The 21,191-nt window shown below is 42.7% G+C and overlaps 1 protein-coding gene across 5 annotated transcripts in view; it reads left to right on the top strand.

The window, feature by feature from the left end:
- The first annotated feature begins 2,919 nt into the window (after nucleotides 1–2,919).
- The window catches only part of LOC111956751 (ATP-dependent 6-phosphofructokinase, platelet type-like), a 37,276-nt gene continuing 19,004 nt past the window's right edge, over nucleotides 2,920–21,191 (top strand). The window contains exons 1-8 of one of the 5 annotated variants that reach the window (XM_070436684.1): nucleotides 2,920–3,074; nucleotides 14,180–14,253; nucleotides 16,037–16,114; nucleotides 17,910–18,099; nucleotides 18,358–18,523; nucleotides 18,639–18,683; nucleotides 18,878–18,986; nucleotides 19,397–19,492. In XM_070436684.1, the coding sequence (XP_070292785.1) occupies nucleotides 2,981–3,074; nucleotides 14,180–14,253; nucleotides 16,037–16,114; nucleotides 17,910–18,099; nucleotides 18,358–18,523; nucleotides 18,639–18,683; nucleotides 18,878–18,986; nucleotides 19,397–19,492 (852 nt within the window). In that variant the 5' untranslated portion in view covers nucleotides 2,920–2,980. Of the gene's footprint in view, nucleotides 3,075–14,179; nucleotides 14,254–16,036; nucleotides 16,115–17,909; nucleotides 18,100–18,357; nucleotides 18,524–18,638; nucleotides 18,684–18,877; nucleotides 18,987–19,396; nucleotides 19,493–19,754; nucleotides 19,851–21,191 lie in introns of all 5 variants that reach the window. The other 4 variants (XM_070436683.1, XM_023977325.2, XM_070436682.1 and 1 more) reach the window with 4 other exon arrangements.

Here is a 21,191-nt window from a genome sequence, read left to right as displayed (position 1 = left end):
GACTACTTGTGGTCACATGCAGGACCAAACCTGCTCTGTGCTGTATGTGCAATATCAGACTTTTTATTTTTATTTCACCTTTATTTAACCAGGTAAGCCAGTTGAGAACAAGTTCTCATTTACAACTGCTACCTGGCCAAGATAAAGCAAAGAAGTGCGACACAAACAACAACACAGAGTTACACATGGAATAAAGAAACATACAGTCAATAACACAAGAGAAAAGTCGATATACAGTGTGTGAAAATTAGGTAGGATAAGGGAGGTAAAGGCAATAAATAGGCCATAGTGGCGAAATAATTACAATTTAGCAATTAAACACTGGAGTGATAGATGTGCAAAAGATGAATGTGCAAGTAGAGATACTGGGGTGCAAAGGAGCAAAAAAAAAAAAAWAACAGTATGGGGATGAGGTAGTTGGATGGGCTATTTACAGATGGGCTATGAACAGGTGCAGTGATCTGTGAGCTGCTCTGACAGCTGGTGCTTAAAGTTAGGGAGATATGAGTCTCCAGCTTCAGTGATTTTTGCAATTCGTTCCAGTCATTGGCAGCAGAGAACTGGAAGGAGAGGCGGCCAAATGAGGAATTGGCTTTGGGGGTGACCAGKGARATATACCTGCTGGAGCGYGTGCTATGGGTGGGTGCTGCTATGGTGACCAGTGAGCTGAGATAAGGCGGGGCTTTACCTAGCAAAGACTTATAGGTGACCTGGAGCCAGTGGGTTTGGCAACGAATATGAAGCGAGGACCAGCCAATGAGAGCGTACAGCTCGCAGTGGTGGGTAGTATATGGGGCTTTGGTGACAAAACGGATGTCACTGTGATAGACTGCATCCAATTTGCTGAGTAGAGTGTTGGAGGCTATTTTGTAAATGACATTGCCGAAGTCAAGGATCGGTAGGATGGTCAGTTTTACATGGGTATGTTTGGCAGCATGAGTGAAGGATGCTTTGTTGCGAAATAGGAAGCTGATTCTAGATGTAATTTTGGATTGGAGATGCTTAATGTGAGTCTGGAAGGAGAGTTTCCAATCTAACCAGACACCTAGGTATTTGTAGTTGTCCACATATTCTAAGTCAGAACCGTCCAGAGTAGTGATGCTGGACGGGCGGGCAGGTGCGGGCAGCGATTGGTTGAAGAGCATGCATTTAGTTTTACATACATTTAAGAGCTGTGTCTGAGCCTGGAGGTCTGGGGTCCGATGATGGTATTATTACTTAATAATAATGACTATAATGACTATGGCCAGAGCTGTGTGAACCCCCCCCCCACCTTCCTCACCTCCAGTGCTGTGTGCTCCTCCCTCCTCCTCGCCCTCTCCATCACCTCGAGCACAAGCCTGAGTATATTTAGAACTTCTGCATCACTGCTTATCATATTGACTCRGAGAATAACATACACATAAAATGATCTACTGTTCCCCACCTGCCCTTTCGTTCAGATTCAAGGGGAGGCTTTCAAGGAAGAACACTGCATGCTACTGACATATTATCCTGGTGTCAATTCTCTCTCTCTTTTCTGGCCATGCAAATTATGCTTCACATAAATATTCTATAACCACCCCTCCAGAGGTATCATTTCAGTCTAGACTAAAGCAAAAATGAAGTCTACTGTACCTAAGGATGGTAACAAGCTTAGTGTGGGTTATGTGACCTTTAATATCATCATTATTATTAAATAATAATACCATCATCGGGTCCCAGACCTCCAGGCTCAGACACAGTTTTTACTCACAAGCCATCAGAGCACTGAAATCTTCAACCGGTCTCTTGCACTGACTCCCTGCACCTTTAACACACATTTACACACTCACACACCTAGACTCGAACACACACACAAACACTCTCCCACTCTCTCACACACACACACAGAACACACCCACCCTCGCTACACACTCCATGACTGCTGCTACTGGATACCTACAKTGCCTTCAGAAAGTATTCATACCCCTTGATTTATTCCACATTTTATTGTGCTTTAGCCTGAATTCTATAATGGCCTTTGATCATCCTTGAGCTGTCACTACAACTTGATTGGAGTCCACATGTGTCCAATTCAGTAGTTTGGACATGATTTATAAAGAAACACACCTGTCTATATAAGGTCCCACAGCTGACAATGCATGGTCAGAGCAGAAACTATACCATGAAGTTCAACGAACTCCAAGATAGAATTGTGATGAGGGATATATCTGGGGAAGGGTATACAACTATTTTTAYAGTGTTGAAAGTTTCCAAGAGCACAGTGGTCTCCATCATTGGGAAATTGTAAAACATATGGAACTACCCAGACTCTGTCTAGAACTGTCCGTCCGACCAAACTGAGCAACCGGGCAAGAATGACCTTAGTCAGGGTGGTGACCAAGACCACTCTGATGTAACTACAGTGTTCCTTGGCTGAGATGGGAGAACCTGCCAGAAGGACAACCGTCTATAAAGCACTTTACTCAATTGCTTCCTGTTTAACTGTTCCTAGGTCGTCACTAGTTACCACAGCCTCAAAGGCATAAACCCCACCTATTTATACAGTTTATCTTATTAAAATGTGATTTTAAACCTAACCATAACCTTTAACCTAACATTAACCATACTGCGAACCTTATGCCTAACCTTAACCTTAAATTAAGACCAAAAAGACCCAAGAAAAAAATCTATATCCATCTTATCTGTGGTAAGTAGTGGAAACTTTCCTAGTCCCTACCATCTTGTCGCTTTAGTAGTTTCTACGGACCCAATTGGTCTGAAAAGTTTGAGGAATATACGTGATACAGTAATCTATTGGATAACTGCACTGTCAATTAATTAATTACAGGAGGAAAGCTCCCTCATAGGCTCACTGCTGCCATCGGGAACAGTGGGGAGATGAGCGTGTCGAGAGCAGGAAAAGGGGGCGTAACCACTGCATCACTTATTTTGTTTCAAAACAAAGTAAGACTACCGGTGTTCAGATATTATATTTGTGAAGGATAGAAGAGGAGCCATGGCGAAGCAGCAGGACACAAAGAAATTATTTGAGAATCTCTCTGGCGCCGGGAAATCCATCGGCGTTCTGACAAGTGGAGGAGATGCTCAAGGTATCGATTATTGAAACAAGTGGATAAGAGTGATATATTGTATCAAATGGATTACAGTGTAATAACTACATGATACTAAAAGGGAAACAAATTGTTGAGTTATCATTTTTCCAAGTGCTATCATTGGCATTGTTTAGCCTTAAGGATCGATTTATCTTACAGTAGGCCTATTTGTTATCGTATGGTCAACAAAATTATGCAACAGATGATATGGTTGAGTATTGGCACTGACAGTCTATAAGCTATTCAACAGAAACATTTTAAATATAGGGGCCTAACCATTATTTGTGGAATTATTTGGAAGTTATGTTACAATTTCTCGTAATTTAAAGAAAGGYGATTATGCACTCTTATAACCGATAAAACACATGTAGCCTATAGGAGTAAATAAGTCAGGATACCATATTTGATGTTACTGAAGCCTGCATTGCAGACTTCCAATCGTTGGGTAGATAACGTGGCGCAGAAATGTCAGTCTGCAGCTATCGCGCCCTGCATGTTAAAGTCTACATGCCAAGATTTTAGAGAGCAAAGATATAGACCGTACACCTCAAATTCCATCATTGGCGTGTACCTAATATTGTAATGAATGTAACTTTATAGACTGTTGCAATGCCTTTCATCATCGACTTCCCCTGTGCGTTAAAACACAGGTCTTGTAGCGTACATGACAGATGGGCAGACATCCACTTGAGTCGTGAGGAAGGGTGGGGATCATGTACTGTAGGCCAGGCCTACGTGAGGAGCGGGAAGTAGCGGGGTTTTCCCAATGATTTATATATAAACTAGATGTCCGTTTGGGGGAGCTATGTTGAAGCCACCAGACCTCCATCTTGGCACGCCCCTACCTTGTAAAAAATATTTTGCAAGTGATAGAAATGCATTTATTAATGTCTACATTCGTTTTTGCCACGCTTATTCTATTACAGACATCTTCATGCATACTTTTAAATTATGTTATGTGAGCTAAGCATAAAAAAGGAAAATATATGAAAACATTTTCCTTAGAGTATACATTTTTGGAGATGACTAATATTACTGTCCCCACTACAACCAAAACATACTTAAATACATGTAATTTTGTTCTTGAAACATTTAATTGAAATACTGTAGAATTCCATTCATTCCTATGGAGGACTGCTCCTACCGGGGAATGCCAATATGGCTGATCTGTTGGTTCAAAGCCTCTCAAGGCCCAGTCCAGGGTTTATAAACAGTTGAAGTTGGAAGTTTACATACACTTAGGTTGGAGTCATTAAAACTCGTTTTTCAACCATGCCACAAATGTCTTGTTAACAAACTATAGTTTTGGCAAGTCGGTTAGGCATGACACAAGTAATTTTTCCAACAATTGTTTACAGACAGATAGTTTCACTTATAATTCACTGTATCACAATTCCAGTGGGTCAGAAGTTTACATACACTAAGTTGACTGTGCCTTTAAACAGCTTGGAAAATTCCAGAAAATGATGTCATGGCTTTAGAAGCTTCTGATAGGCTAATTGACATGATTTGAGTCAATTGGAGCTGTACCTGTGGATGTATTTCAGGGCCTACCTTCAAACTCAGTGCCTCTTTGCTTGACATCATGGGAAATCCAAAAAATCAGCAAGACTCAGAAAAAAAATTGTAGACCTCCACAAGTCTGGTTCATCCTTGGGAGCAATTTCCAAACGCCTGAGGCTACCACGTTCATCTGTACAAACAATAGTACGCAAGTATAAACACCATGGGACCACGCAGCCATCATACCGCTCAGGAAAGAGACGCGTTCTGTCTCCTAGAGATGAACGTACTTTGGTGCGAAAAGAGCAAATCAATCCCAGACAACAACAACTTTGTGAATGTAACCGGTGTGAAATGGCTAGCTAGTTAGCGGGTGCGCGCTAATAGCGTTTCAATCGGTGACGTCACTCGCTCTGAGACCTTGTAGTTGTTCCCCTTGCCCTGCAAGGCCCGCGGCTTTTGTGGAGCAATGGGTAACGATGCTTCGAGGGTGACTGTTGTCGATGTGTGCAGAGGGTCCCTGGTACAAGCCCAGGTAGGGGCGAGGAGAGGGACGGAAGCTATCTGTTACATGAAGATGCTGGAGGAAACTGGTACAAAAGTATCTATATCCACAGTAAAACGAGTTCTATATCGATATAACCTGAAAGGCCGCTCAGCAAGGAAGAAGCCACTGCTCCAAACCCGCATAAAAAAGCCAGACTACGGTTTGCAACTGCACATGGGGACAAAGATCGTACTTTTTGGAGAAATGTCCTCTGGTCTGATGAAACAAAAATAGAACTGTTTGGCCATAATGACCATCGTTATGTTTGGAGGAAAAAGGGGGAGACGTGCAAGCCGAAGAACACCATCCCAACCGTGAAGCAGGGGGTGGCAGCATCATGTTGTGGGGGTGCTTTGCTGCAGGAGGGACTGGCGCACTTCACAAAATAGATGGCATCATGAAGATGGAAAATTATGTGGATATATTGAAGCAACATCTCAAGACTGGGTCTTCCAAATGGACAATGACCCCAAGTATACTTCCAAAGTTGTGGCAAAATKGCTTAAGGACAACAAAGTCAAGGTATTGGATTGGCCATCACGAAGCCCTGACCTCAATCCCATAGACGATTTGTGGGCAGAACTGAAAAAGCATGTGCGAGCAAGGAGGCGTACAAACCTGACTCAGTTACACCAGCTCTGTCAGGAGGATTGGGCCAAAATTCACCCAACTTATTGTGGGAAGCTTGTGGAAGGCTAGCCGAAACGTTTGAACCAAGTTAAACAATTTAAAGGCAATGCTACCAAATACTAATTGAGTGTATGTAAACTTCTGACCCACTGGGAATGTGATGAAWGAAATAAAAGCTTAAAAAAATWATTCTCTCTACTATTGTTCTGACATTTCACATTCTTAAAATAAAGTGGTGATCCTATCTGATCTAAGACAGGGAATTTTTCTAGGATTAAATGTCAGGAATTGTGAAAAACAGAGTTTAAATGTATTAGGCTAAAGTGTATGTAAACTTCCGACTTCAACTTTGTAATGGGACATTTTTTCACCAAATATTTTTAATATAAGGTACGATCCTTGCTGCGCTTTGATAGGTGGGGACAATGTACTGGTGGGGTTCATTAGCATATTTGGGGACACGGTCAAATATATGTATATTTGTGCCAACCATCAGTGGAAGTGTTGTAGCAGATTAAGTTTGAGGGTTATGCCAGTGCAAGTTGAGCACCTCATTTGACACTGTCTGTTCTGCAAATGTTGTAAGAGCATGTGTCACTAACAAGCTGCTCTGTAATGAGGTTATTGTGCATTTTCCAGCAATTTAACAGCAACTTGTTGTTAGAAGTTGCTGTGAATTTGTATTTTCCATATTAACTGGAAAACATTTGTCAGTAAGTTATTGTAAAATTCACAATAATTTACAGGCAACTAGCTGCCACGAGCAATACATGCCAGTAACGTTCTGTGCCTTCACTGACTCTTCTGTTGACAACATGCAACATTACTTGCTAATTGGCAGCATACTGTAGAAGTGGCAGCCTATCATAATATTGCAGGCGTGGCTTTCAGCTCCCATGAGAAGGAATATCATCCCAGTTAATGTGATCTGTTCTATTCTGCTCATAAACACGATCTTGTACACTGTCAGTTCTCCAGCCTTGTTAAAAGCTGACGTACACTACATGACCTTCAACCTTCTGGGAAGAGAACTAGTGAGGTTAGGCACTGATGTTGGGCGATTATGTAAGGCCCGCAGTCKGCGTTCCAATTCATCCCTAAAGTGTTCGATGGGGTTGAGGTCAGGGCTCTGTGCAGGCCAGTCAAGTTCTTTCACACTGATCACGACAAACCAATTCTGCGTGGACCTCGCTTTGTGCACAGGGGCATTGTCATGCTGAAACAGGAAAGGGCCTTCCCCAAACTGTTGCCACAAAGTTGGAAGCACACAATTGTATAGAATCTCATTGTATGCTGTAGCGTTAACATTTCCCTTCACTGGAACTAAGGGGCCTAGTCCTAACCATGAAAAAACATTATTCCTCATCCACCAAAATTTACAGTTGGCATTATGCATTTGGGCAGGTAGGGTTATCCTGGCATCCGCCAAACCCATATTCATCTGTCGGACTGCCAGATGGCATTGCGCATGGTGATTGCCCATGAAAACCCATTTTGTGAAGCTCCCAACAAACAGTTATTGTGCTGACATTGCTTCCAGAGGCAGTTTGGAACTTGGTAGTGAGTGTTGCAACCGAGGACTTCAGTACTCGGTGGTCCCGTTCTGTGAGCTTGTGTGGGCTAAAACTTTGCGTCTGAGCCGTGTTTTCCCCCTAGTTGTTTCCACTTCACAATAACAGCACTTACATTTGACCGTGGCAGCTGTAGCAGGGCAGAAACTTGACGAACTGACTTGTTGGAAAGGTGGCATCCTATGACAGTGCCACGTTGAAAGTCACTGAAGTCTTCAGAAAGACCATTCTACTGCCAATGTTTGTCTGTGGAGATTGCATGGCTGTGTGTTCGATTTTATACACCTGTCAGCAATGGGTGGGGCTGAAATAGCCGAATACACTAATCTGAAGGGGTATCCACATACTTTTGTATATATAGTGTATCACCCAACCCTACTCTACAGCTTTAAAGATTGTTACTGTGCATGGCCCTAATACTGTGGCCTTACTTATAGCCTTCAAACACAGTGTTATGTCTCTGTGTTTCACTGGCCTGCTGTTTTTTACTTTGCTTGCTTCTATCTCGAAGGGTCAGTAGTGCTGAAAAGAAGAGGTTGTCTGCGTACATACGCCTGTGTTGTGAAATACACTGTATCCTGACTTCAACTGTACATCATTGGTTTTGCCTCTATGCGTCACTATTCCAAAGATTGTATATTATATTGACAAGATAGTCAAGTGACCACTGTAACAATGGAAATACATGTCCTCAAAGATGGAAGGCAGGTGGGAGGAGGCGAGATCTGGTGGGACCTTTCTAGCCAATGAGAGGTCACATACAGGTGTGAACAACAGGCCATAGAGATAGAGGACTCATCATTGTATCTGCCATTATAACGTCTATGACATTATGGGCAGCGCCATTTAGGCTATCTCCATTTAAAGTATTCAATTTTCTTCTTCATTGGCTGATTGCTCCCAACTCATAGTAATCCACACCCTGTTGACTACTTTAAAATGGCAATGTCCATGCTTAAACAGGTTATATCCATGATGAGTACTCTATCTATAGAACAGGTTCAACTTCACATGCATCCACTTATATCAGTCTATTCGTAACATTCGTAACAACCTAACCATCTTCTAYTTGATCAAGCAAATTAGCAATGACAATTTTACACTCTTGTTGATCTCCATACAAAAATTCCTCACTTCTTGGGCTTATTTTCGTGGACAGATTTTGGGCAGAGTAAAACCTCTCACTTTGCCTCTTCCTCTCTGACTATCCTCCTGAGACCCAGCAAAAAAAAGGGTTTTGATTATTCTTTTTTTTTTTTACACCACATAAGTGTTTGGGGTGGGAAAAAAACATCTTACAAAGAACATTAAAATAAATCTCTATATATATTTATTTTATTTATTTTATTTTATTGTCCATAAAATTATCTCAGTGGATCTCAGTTGATAATATGAAAAATKTAACATTACAGTAAATGGTGACAGTAGGTAGAAAACATAGTACATCCTGATGTCCACTACAAAGGCTGCTCTGAAAACTCACCAAACTGCTACTGAGATATTTATCTATTAGAAACAATTTGAATATCAAACTCACAAAAATTATAATTACACAATTACACACACTTACCATAAAATATGCTAATTGTAATGGGAATTGTGATGGTTGCCATTTTGAAGAACCAGAAAGAAGAAATGATCAAGGTGACACTCATACACATATGGTATCATTGGAAAAACCCAGAATGTCCTCTTAAAGGTACAACAGAACCTAACACAGTGGCAAGTATGGTCTTAGAGATACGGACCAAAAACAAATGTCCTTTAGAGAGAACAAAAATGAGCCTCAGGATGCTACTATAATGTGGAAACCCAACTGACATCCCAGTTAAGGACTGTGGTAGTAATAGAGTAATAGTGACTCAGCCCTTCATTGCTTCATGCCTGGCTGTCATCCAGTAACAATATTGTACTCTCTGAATATGGACTGTCTTATTGGCATACAGGCTATAGTAGGCTGAGATTTCCACTGAACTTAGTATACTGTAGTATCCTACATTTGTAATAATAGCCTATCTGTCATTGAAGTGTGACGTGGTGGGGAGTAGAGTAGTAGGCTAYTCCCTTTCTCACCAGAGCACCAGTGACAGGAGCCTACAAGTTTCATTTATGACCATGTAATGACAATTCTAGCTCCCCACAATAGGGTTGGGCGATGTCAACCTTTGTCCTATCGTGATTATGTACTCATAAAATATTGTGCTATACCAGTCCTCAGGGGCCTGATTGTTGTCACACTTCCCCCCCCCCATCCCTAGCAAACACAGCTGATTTAAACTAATTGCATTAAACTGAAGATCATGATTAGTTGATTATTGGAGTCAGGTGTGTTAGCTAAATAAATAAAATGAACACCTCTGGTAAAACCCCTGTTGAGCTATAGCGCAAAATCGCATGCTACATCTGGACGAATCATGACCAAATATATTGTTGTTGGAAGCCTGAGCAGAGGTTAAGTGCAGGCAAATATAATATTTATTTCTGGTGGAGATTCAGCATGGTACAGGTGTGTCTGTCTGTGTCTGTGTCTCGTACATATGATGGAGCAAAGTGACAGTCAGCTGATGAGGAACAGGCTGTTTTACCGTAGTGAGTTAGGTTATAAATAATGGGTTTTATAGAAGCAAAGTCTACAGTCTTGAGAACTGGATAATAATTGCGTTGCCTCATCAGCCTGTTTTAATAGGCTATTGTTTGTTATATCACTCATAAAGCTGTGATTGAGAATAGCCTATAGACTCCGACTTCCATTATTTTTGAAAGCTGCAACTTTAGGAGAACAGTAACTTCTTAGGCTATTGGAATATTTGGGAAATAGGCTAGTTGTTCATGACTTTAATTTGTCTTAAATCCTTATGGAAAAAMCACCTTTTTTATTTTATTTATTTCACCTTTATTTAACCAGGTAGGCTAGTTGAGAACAAGTTGTCATTTACAACTGCGACCTGGCCAAAATAAAGCAAGCAGTTCGACACATAGAACAACACAGCGTTACACATGGAATTAACAAACATACAGTCAATAATACAGTAGAAAAAGTATATATACAGTGTGTGCAAATGAGGTAGGATAAGGGAGGTAAGGCAATAAATAGGCCATGGTGGCGAAGAAATTATAATTATTAATTATTATAGCAATTAAACACTGGAATGGTAGATGTGCAGAAGATGAATGTGCAAGTTGTTACGCCCTGACCTTAGAGATCCTTTTTATGTCTCTATTTTGGTTTGGTCAGGGCGTGAGTTGGGGTGGGCATTCTATGTTTTGTGTTTCTATGATTTTCTATTTCTATGTTTTGGCCGGGTATGGTTTTCTATCAGGGACAGCAGTCTATCGTTGTCTCTGATTGGGAACCATACTTAGGTAGCTCTTTTTTCCACCTGTGTTTGTGGGAAGTTGACTTTTGTTTAGGGCACATAGCCTGTAGCTTCACGGTTAGTTTTTGTAGTTTTTATTGTTTTGTTCGGCGTCTTTTCAATAAAATAAAGAAAATGTACGCTTACCACGCTGCACCTTGGTCCAGTTCTTTTAACGGCTGTGACACAAGTAGAGATACTGGGGTGCAAAGATGCAAAGGTGCAAAGATAAATACATAAATACAGTATGGGGATGAGGTAGTTGGATGGGCTATTTACAGATGGGCTATGTACAGGTGCAGTGATCTGTGAGCTGCTCTGACAGCTGGTGCTTTAAGCTAGTGAGGGAGATATGAGTCTCCAGCTTCAGTGATTTTTGCAGTTCGTTCCAGTCATTGGCAGCAGAGAACTGGAAGGAAAGTGGGCCAAAGGAAGAATTGGCTTTGGGGGTGACCAGTGAGATATACCTGCTGGAGCGCGTGCTACGGGTGGGTGTTGCTATGGTGACCAGTGAGCTGAGATAAGGCGGGGCTTTACCTAGCAGAGACTTGTAGATGACCTGGAGCCAGTGGGTTTGGCGACGAGTATGAGGGCCAGCCAACGAGAGCATACAGGTCGCAGTGGTGGGTAGTATATGGCACTTTGGTGACAAAACGGATGGCACTGTGATAGACTGCATCCAATTTGTTGAGTAGAGTGTTGGAGGCTATTTTGTAAATGACATCACCGAAGTCAAGGATCGGTAGGATGGTCAATTTTACAAGGGTATGTTTGGTAGCATGAGTGAAGGATGCTTTGTTGCGAAATAGGAAGCCTATTCTAGATTTAATTTTGGATTGGAGATGCTTAATGTGAGTCTGGAAGGAGAGTTTACAGTCTAACCAGACACCTAGGTATTTGTAGTTGTCCACATATTCTAAGTCAGAACCGTCCAGAGTAGTGATGCTGGACAGGCGGGCAGGTGCGGGCAGCGATCGTTTGAAGAGCATGCATTTAGTTTTACTCGCGTTTAAGAGCAGTTGGAGGCCACGGAAGGAGAGTTGTATGGCATTAAAACTCGTCTGGAGGTTAGTTAACACAGTGTCCAAAGAAGGGCCAGAGGTTTACAGAATGGTGTCGTATATGTAGAGGTGGATCAGAGAATCACCAGCAGCAAGAGCGACATCATTGATGTATACAGAGAAGAGAGCCGGCCCGAGAATTGAACCCTGTGGCACCCCCATAGAGACTGCCAGAGGTCCGGACAACAGGCCCTCCAATTTGACACACTGAACTCTATCAGAGAAGTAGTTGGTGAAACAGGCGAGGCAATCATTTGAGAAACCAAGGCTGTTGAGTCTGCCGATAAGAATGTGGTGATTGACAGAGTCGAAAGCCTTGGCCAGGTCGATGAATACGGCTGCACAGTGATGTCTCTTATCGATGGCGGTTATGATATCGTTTAGGACCTTGAGCGTGGCTGAGGTGCACCCATGACCAGCTCTGAAACCAGATTGCATAGCGGAGAAGGTACGGTGGGATTCGAAATGGTCGGTCTGTTTGTTAACTTGGCTTTCGAAGACCTTAGAAAGGCAGGGTAGAGGGGGCCTCTCGGGTGGCGCAGTGGTCTAGGGCACTGCATCGCAGCGGTAGCTGCGCCACCAGAGTCTCTGGGTTCGCGCCCAGGCTCTGTCGCAGCCGGCCGCGACCGGGAGGTCCGTGGGGCGACGCACAATTGGCCTAGCGTCGTCCGGGTTAGGGAGGGTTTGGCCGGTAGGGATATCCTTGTCTCATCGCGCTCCAGCGACTCCTGTGGCGGGCCGGGGCAGTGCGCGCTAACCAAGGGTGCCAGGTGCACGGTGTTTCCTCCGACACATTGGTGCGGCTGGCTTCCGGGTTGGAGGCGCGCTGTGTTAAGAAGCAGTGCGGCTTGGTTGGGTTGTGCTTCGGAGGACGCATGGCTTTCGACCTTCGTCTCTCCCGAGCCCGTACGGGAGTTGTAGCGATGAGACAAGATAGTAATTACTAGCGATTGGATACCACGAAATTTGGGGAGAAAAGGGGGTAAAATTTTAAAAAAGAAAAAAAAAGAAAGGCAGGGTAGGATAGATATAGGTCTGTAGCAGTTAGGGTCTAGAGTTTCTCCCCCTTTGAAGAGGGGGATGACCGCGGCAGCTTTCCAATCTTTGGGAAAAACGTGATCACGTGATTTTATGTAAAGTTAATGTGATAACATGTAACAACGTGAAGAAAACATGATCTCATTTGAAATAAAAGTGACAACATGGTGATGCAAAATTTAAACATGTGATGCCATGAAACTACAAATGTAACAACGTGAAGAAAACATGATCTCATTTGAAATAAAAGTGACAACATGGTGATGCAAAATTTAAACATGTGATGCCATTTGAGCACATGTGAAAACGCTGTGTCAAATGTTATTGAGAATATTTTAGTTTCAAATGTATAATGCACATGAATTCAATCAGTCATCGTCCCCTGCAAGTGTTATCTAGTTCCCTGTTTGTGGACAAGAATGTTTTTAGAATGTTGTATCATGGTCCCCTGGATAACTTGGGACTCAACCTCACAACCTCTTGGCCAAGTTTGTATCAGGCCAATGTCCCATCAGAATCCATCAGAATCCAGGTGCGGCCAATTTGCATAACCACTCCATCCTGTAGCTTACCTTGTAAACTAGAGAATGCAGTATGCATATTTTCTCACATGATGTTAGTAAAAACCACTTGCAAGTCTTACCTGCCAGAAAAGATCAGTTTGTTCTGTATATAGGGGGATTTCTATAATGACTCACAGAACCATGGGCCATGCTTCAGGAAATCTTCCAGTGGATTAATAACTTTTAAAGTGTTTATCATTATTAATCCACATTGAGAAATCTGTGCCATTCTCCATGTGTAGACTCATCTCCTTCATTTTATATTGTTACTGGTATCCTAGCATGACTGCATGGCACTAGCCAACCCACAGTACCAGAATCAGTGCTTACAGTTTTGGTACAACTAAGATGCCAGTTTGTATAATCATTATGATCAGTTTTCAGRCTGTAAATGGAAAATGTATTAGATATTGAATTAATGCAATGACACATGGCCGATGGCTATGCAAGCATCTTTCTCTGCTGGACGAAGCACCCCATTAGGCAAAGACGTCAATTCAATGTCTATTCCATGTTGGTTCAACRTCATTTCCTTGAAAACAACGTTGATTCAGTGGCACATCACTTTAATTTGGTTGATTTATCTCTGATTCATTCCATCTCTCTGATGAGTGTTTTCAGTCTGGAGTCTACTGAATGGACATGCAATGCATGTACTGCCATTTTTAATTCACTCACTCACTCACTCACTCACTCACTCACTCACTCACTCACTCACTCACTCACTCACTCACTCACTCACTCACTCACTCACTCACTCACTCACTCACTCACTCACTCACTCACTCACTCACTCACTCACTCACTCACTCACTCTCTCTCTCGTTGTGCAGGTATGAATGCTGCTGTTCGGGCTGTGGTCCGCATGGGTATTTATGTGGGAGCTAAAGTCTACTTCATCCATGAGGTGAGATCATGACAGACACTACTTGGGGGCTTGTACCATTCTACCACTGACACTGAGACAAATCAACTCTGGCAAGCTCTGTGTTCAGGGGACAAAGCTATTCTTTCAAATGAGGGTCATGAAAATGAGAAGTAAGGTTATTTAACATTTTGCCATGTCATGGGTGTTAAGTTCATGTTTTAAGTATCCCTATATTTCTGTTTTTACGGGGCATTCACTCTGTTATTAGTGCGGCTGCGCAGCAGGCTCGTTGTGGATGAACCTGGCCTGAGTACAATGGCAACCATGTAGTGTGCTAATTTGGTTTAGTAAACTTGTTGAACTGGAACCTTGTCGTTGTGTCATTTCTAGTTAACAATGGGGTCAGTCTTAAATTCCCTATATGGTGCACTACTTTTGACCAGGGCCCTTTATAGAAAATGGGAGTTGGTAGTGGGAGTGGTTTCCCATAGATAAGTAGCTTCTTCAAGCGATAGTTCGCCCAAATAAAAAAATTACACATTGGTTTCCTTACCCTGTAAGCAGTCTATGGACAAGGTAGGACAGCAATTCGTGCGTTGGTTTTGTTTCCCTAGCACTGTTTCCACATGCTAACATTTTAGCATTTGTGGCACAAATCCCATTCAAGTCATGGGACTGATATAAGCATTTTTCACGCATCATGTCTAAATCATCCAAAAGTATCTACAATTTATGGTGAAGCGCAACGAAGTCACTTAGACGATTTGAACATGATGTGCGAACAATGCTAATATTGGTACCATGACTTGAGTGGGATTTGTGCCACCAATGTTAAAATGATAGCATGTGGAAACAGTGGCAGGGAACTTTGCTTAAGTGTTGTCTATTGTTAGAGACTCTGGTGTTTAATGAGTGATGAAAGGCATTCCGTTGAGGAGGCTCACATCACACTCACTGGCTTTGTCCCAAATGGCATCTTATTCCCTATATAGTGCACTATTTTTGTCCAGTGCCCTATATAGTGCAACACCTTTAACCAGGGCCCATAAGGTTTCCAATTTTGTGCACTACTTTTGATCGGGGCCCATCGGGTTCTGGTCAGAAGTAGTGCACTATTTCCTATATAGTGCTCTACTTTTGACCAGATTCCCATGGGTCCTGGTCAAAAGTAGGGCACTATACATGATTTGGGATGCAGACACTGAATGTAAGAGGTGTTAGGTTCTATTATTAGAGTAAGAACTCGACGGACACTGTGAAAGCTCAAACCAAGTTTATTCTTCCCAGAGGCTCAATACAGCTGCATTAGACAAAGACATGGTTTCACCCGTGGTAGTATACAGACCCCACTTTGGGTGGAGTCTCCTCGTTATCGCTACACATTGCATCATTATTGCTAGGCAGGGAGCTGAGGGATATGGGCCTTAAGCGGTTCCTCACTGTCACGGATCCCTCCGGAACTTTCATCACGCACACCTGTCCCCTATTCCCACTGATTAGTATTGGTATATATGTGCCCTTTGATTTCCATGGTCTTGTTGATTATTGTTACAATCTGTCTGACTCAATGGAGGACGGAGGATACCTTGAGTTGTCTATGGAGGCCAGTAGTGACAGTATCTATGATAATCTGTTGTCTACTTTTACAGGCAGTAGTTAGCATGATTTAGCATCGTCATCTCAAAGTGAATGTCAATATCCCAAATAGCAAAGCTGCATTGTAGAGTCAATGACTGATACTATGTAACAACATTATAAGTGGTGAAGATGTTCGGAAATTAGGAAATATAGGCCAATGTTAATGTTTCTTTTCTCCTTGCAGGGTTACCAGGGTATGGTAGACGGTGGAGATAACATTGAAGAGGCATCATGGGAAAGTGTCTCCAGCATGTTACAAGTGGTAAGGAGGGCAGTGAACTGACTACTGTGTGTATTTGTGCCTTTAGGCAAAATACTAGGCATTTCTTTAGAATTCCCATAGGCTATGTACAGTATACAATGCTAGGAATATGAGCTGAAAGTTATTCCGCTACCTAAGAATAGCAAAGCACCCTTAAGCCAATCAGCCTGTTACCAACCCTTAGTCAACTTTTGGAAAAAATAGTGTTTGACCAGATACAATGCTATTTCAAAGTAAACAAATTAGCAACAGACTTTCAGCACGCTTATGGTGAAGGGCATTCAACATGTACGGCACTTACGCAAATGTCTGAGAATKTTTTTAATAAGAAAACTGTGGGGGCTGTTTTGTTAGACTTCAGTGCAGCTTTTGACATTATCAATCATAATCTGCTGCTGGAAAAATGTGTTATGGCTTTACATCCCCTGCTATATTGTGATTGAGAGTTACCTGTCTTTCAGAACACAGAGGGTGTTCTTTAATGGAAGCCTCTCCAACATAATCCAGGTAGTCGGGCATTCCCGAGGGCATTGGTCTAGACCCCTTACTTTTTAAAATCACTGGCACTGAGTAAAGCCTGTGTTTCTATGTAGCAAAGAGCTGCAGTCAGTTCCAGAATGGGCAGCAAGAAATAAGATGGTCCTAAATATTTAAAAAACTAAAAGCATTTGGGACAAATCACTCACTAAACCATAAACCTCAACTAAACCTTGTAATGAATAATGTGGTAATTGAGCAAATTGAGGAGATTAAACTGCTCGGTGTAACCCTGGATTGTAAACTGTCATGGTCAAAACATATTGATGCAACGGTAGCTAAGATGGGGAGAGGTCTGTCCATAATAAAGCGCTGCTCTGCCTTCTTAACAACACTATCAACAAAACAAGTATTACAGGCCCTAGTTTTGTTGCACCCGGACTACTGTCCAGTCATATGGTCAAGTGCCACAAAGAGGGACATAGGCAAATTACAGTAGGACCAGAACAGAGCAGCACAGCTGGCCCTTAGATGTATACGGAGAGCCAGCATTGATAATATCCATGTCAATCTCTCCTGGCTCAGGGTGGAGGAGAGATTGACTGCATTACTACTTGTCTTTTTGAGTGGTATTGACATGTTGAAATCACTGAGCTGTCTGTTTAAGTGACTAGGACACAGCCCAGACATGTTTTATTGTATGTAATTGTGATTGGAACCCAGGAAGAGTAGCTGCTGCCTTGGCAGCTAATGGGGATCCAGAATAAAATCCAAATCCCAAATGGTATAAATATATTTGTGGTCCCAGACTTGTAATTTTCAAATTGCATGTGACAGATGAGCGCAGCTGCATTTCTGCCTGATGCTAACAGAGTGGAAGGTGCCTTGTCATTGTGGATTCTGCATGAACCTGTTAGTTAATGACAACAACAAAACACACCATACAACACAAAACAACTAAATGAGAGGTTGAATTAATGAGGCATATCAATGACTGCAGCAGATTATGTGTCAGATTATGCCATCCATTGGTTTGGTCTAGAGCTGTTGTGTTCCATCCATCCAACCTTCATCTGCCCATTCATCCAACATCCATCCATCCACATTTATCCATCTATCCTTCCAACATTCATTCAATCATCCATCCATCCATCCATCCCTCCATCTATCCTTCACCCATCCACCCAATCTTCCTTCATCTATCTGTACAACCTCAACCTATCCATCCATCCATCAATGTCATCCATTCAGCAATCCATCTTTCCAACTGTCATTCATCCATTCATTTGAATTCTTAGCTGTTGTGTTTTCCTGTCAGGGTGGCACAGTCATTGGCAGTGCCCGCTGCAAGGAGTTCCGCAGCCACGAGGGGCGTCTAAAGGCTGCCCACCAACTGGTTCTGCGTGGCATCACCAACCTGTGTGTGATCGGAGGGGACGGTAGCCTCACGGGGGCCAACCTCTTCAGAGAGGAGTGGAGCGGACTACTGGAAGAACTTGTCCGACAGGGTAACTGAACGTTGTAGTCCATGTAGTGGACCAAATGTTCACAGTAATCTACTCGATCACTAAATTAGATAACTAATTTCCTACGTAAATTGCGCAAAAAATATTTTCCCACATGATATGTAGTAAGACATGTATTACTAGGTATTACCAAAGTCTGTATACCAAAGCCTGTATACAGCCATTCCACCAATGAGTGTACATTACTCAGTAGTAAAACTAGTGGGTTAAATTGTGGTGTCTTGTGTATCCTGTTTAAAGGTCTGATTGATGAGGAGGCTGCCCAGAACAACTCAGAGCTGCACATCGTGGGAATGGTGGGATCCATTGACAACGACTTCTGTGGCACTGACATGACCATCGGGACAGACTCTGCCCTGCACAGAATCATAGAGGTGGTAGACGCCATCATGACTACTGCACAGAGGTACTGACAGAAACAGTATAGTATAGTATAGCATTAATAAAGGGTACATATTACAGCTCAGTGGTGTTGTTTGTACACACTCAACATTTACACAAACTTCTCTTCTTTCTCTCAGCCACCAGAGGACGTTTGTGCTAGAGGTCATGGGAAGGCATTGTGGGTATGGAATGACATTTATTTGCTGCTCTGACTTCCTGCTTTATTCTTGTGTATTTCCTTGCTGTAATTTAGCTATGGGCTCTCAGCGGTCTTGCTTTGAAAATGTTTGTTCATAATACATACAAATGGGTTTGTGTTTGCATGTAGTTATTTATAGTTTATTATATTCTAATGTGTGTGTGTATGCGTGTGTAGGTACCTGGCTCTAGTCAGTGCTCTGGCCTGTGGGGCCGACTGGGTCCTGATCCCTGAGATGCCCCCTGAGGATGGTTGGGAGGAACATATGTGTCAGAAACTATCTGAGGTAAAACACACACACACACACACACACACACACACACACACACACACACACACACACACACACACACACACACACACACACACACACACACACACACACACACACACACACACACACACACACACACACACACGTGACATCTGACATGTGCAGATGTAACAATAAACACATTTTAATCTATGCTTTACATTGAATGGGATGTACTGCTTAGTGATCACAAATCAAATCAAATGTTATTTGTCACATACACATGGTTAGCAGATGTTAATGCGAGTGTAGCGAAATGCTTGTGCTTCTAGTTCCGACAATGCAGTAATAACCAATAACCAAGTGTTGTAGTGTATTGTATTCCCTTCAACCATAGCAAAATCAACTGTGTTCATTCATGCAGTGTGTTTCTTAATGCCCAGAGCCGATCCAGGGGTTCAAGGCTGAATATAATCATAGTTGCTGAAGGAGCCATTGACAGACAAGGAAAGGCTATTACTGTTGATAATGTCAAGGATGTGAGTATCTGAATATGCAACGAAGGGGGAACCAAAAGCAGGTCCTACAGATGCGTGAATAGCTCCATGCTTTACAGATGAAAGGAATCTGTACAGTGAAAGATAGAGAAAGAAAGAAGAGGTAGTAGACATATCTGTTCTTTCTCATTCTTAGGTAGGCATGCAGCTGTTTCAGCATAAACTGGGTCCAGCTTTTGACAAGCCAAATGCAAAACTTTTCTGTCATGTACTGTATATCTGTGCTTTGTTTGTATTCCTATAGAACCGTGCAGATAAGAAACGGCTCAATATCATTATTGTAGCTGAGGGGGCGATAGATTGCCACAACAAGCCTATCACTACAAACCATATTAAGGAAGTAAGTGCTATGAGAAGACCAGCCCAGCCCAGCCCAGCTGTCTTGTACTGTTACAGTACTCATCTGCAGACCTGAGTTCAAATGTTTAAAATCTTTCAAATACTTTGAATGTTTGCTTGAGTGGCAGATGGGTGGGGTTTGCAGTTTTGTGACTATTCTATTGTTACCAAGCACCAGCCAAGCTCAATTAAGCCCAACTTAAGTATTTTAAATTATTTCAAATAGTTTTTGAACCCAGGTCTGGTACAGTACTCCTTTGTGCCGTGGTTCCTTCTGGTTGGACATTGTCATCTTTCACTCTCTCTGTCCCATTAACAACATGCTGTACATGTTTTAACTCTGAAGTCTTTTCAACGACCTTTCTTAATGATGTAAAGTTCTGTGAATTATACTCCTTCCTGTTTGTGCATTGCCACCTTGTTCTTCGTCACCGTACCTAAGAACCTAGTAAGCATAGAATTACATATAGAACTTATAGGATCTCTGTGCCGGTAAGAGTCTTATACAGTACATTTTACCTGGGAGAACAGAAGAACAAGTTTGAGTCCAAAGTGGCACCCTATTCCCTATATAGTGCACTACTTTTGACCAGGGCCCATTGGACTCTGGTTAAAAGTAGTGCACTATATACAGAATAGGGTGACATTTGGGACACAAAAGGTATAAGTGTTGGAGGTGTTACATCTGCTCTTGCCACGCCCTCTACTGCTCATCCTGTGTCTCCTTGACCTGCCACGTAACAGTACGATCTGGCCAAAGAGATGAACCCAGCGGACTCAGATCCTCTCCACCAAACCCTCGCCGGCCAAGGCGCCCTGCTCGAGCAACATGACCAAGTTCTGAAAGCCCTTCTGGAGCACATCAAGGAGTTTTCACGGAGCCTGTCTGACCTACAGGGCTGAACCTTCGCCCAGAGCTCAAAACCAGTCCCAAGTCCTTCTTCTCCGCCTCGGGATCCGTTTGTTCCGACTCCCGAGCGCTACGATGGCAACCTCTGAGCTTGCAGAGCCTTTTTAGTACAATGTTCACTAGTATTTGAGCAACAGCCCTAATCTTATGCTAGCAAACATGCCAAGATTTCCTTCCTGATTAGCTGCCTCCATGGAGCAGCGCTTTCCTGGTCCACAGCGGTGTGGTAGAGACAGTCCCCCGTCTGCTTCTCCTACTCCAGATTCACRGAGGAGATGAAGAAAGTCTTTGACCACCTGGTCTGCTGTAAGGATGCCGCTAAACAACTCCTGTCCCTCCGTCAAAGCCCCCATAGTGTTGCTGAGATGGCATGTGAGTTTGCTTGAAGGTAACCTTGTGTGGCAGAGCCAGGCTTTTCCTCTCTCTGCTCTC

The sequence above is a fragment of the Salvelinus sp. IW2-2015 genome, linkage group LG32 (genome assembly GCF_002910315.2).
Source record: "Salvelinus sp. IW2-2015 linkage group LG32, ASM291031v2, whole genome shotgun sequence".
Taxonomy (NCBI): domain Eukaryota; kingdom Metazoa; phylum Chordata; class Actinopteri; order Salmoniformes; family Salmonidae; genus Salvelinus; species Salvelinus sp. IW2-2015.
Note: the sequence above shows the minus strand (reverse complement) of the source record. Positions and strands in the feature narration are given on the sequence as shown.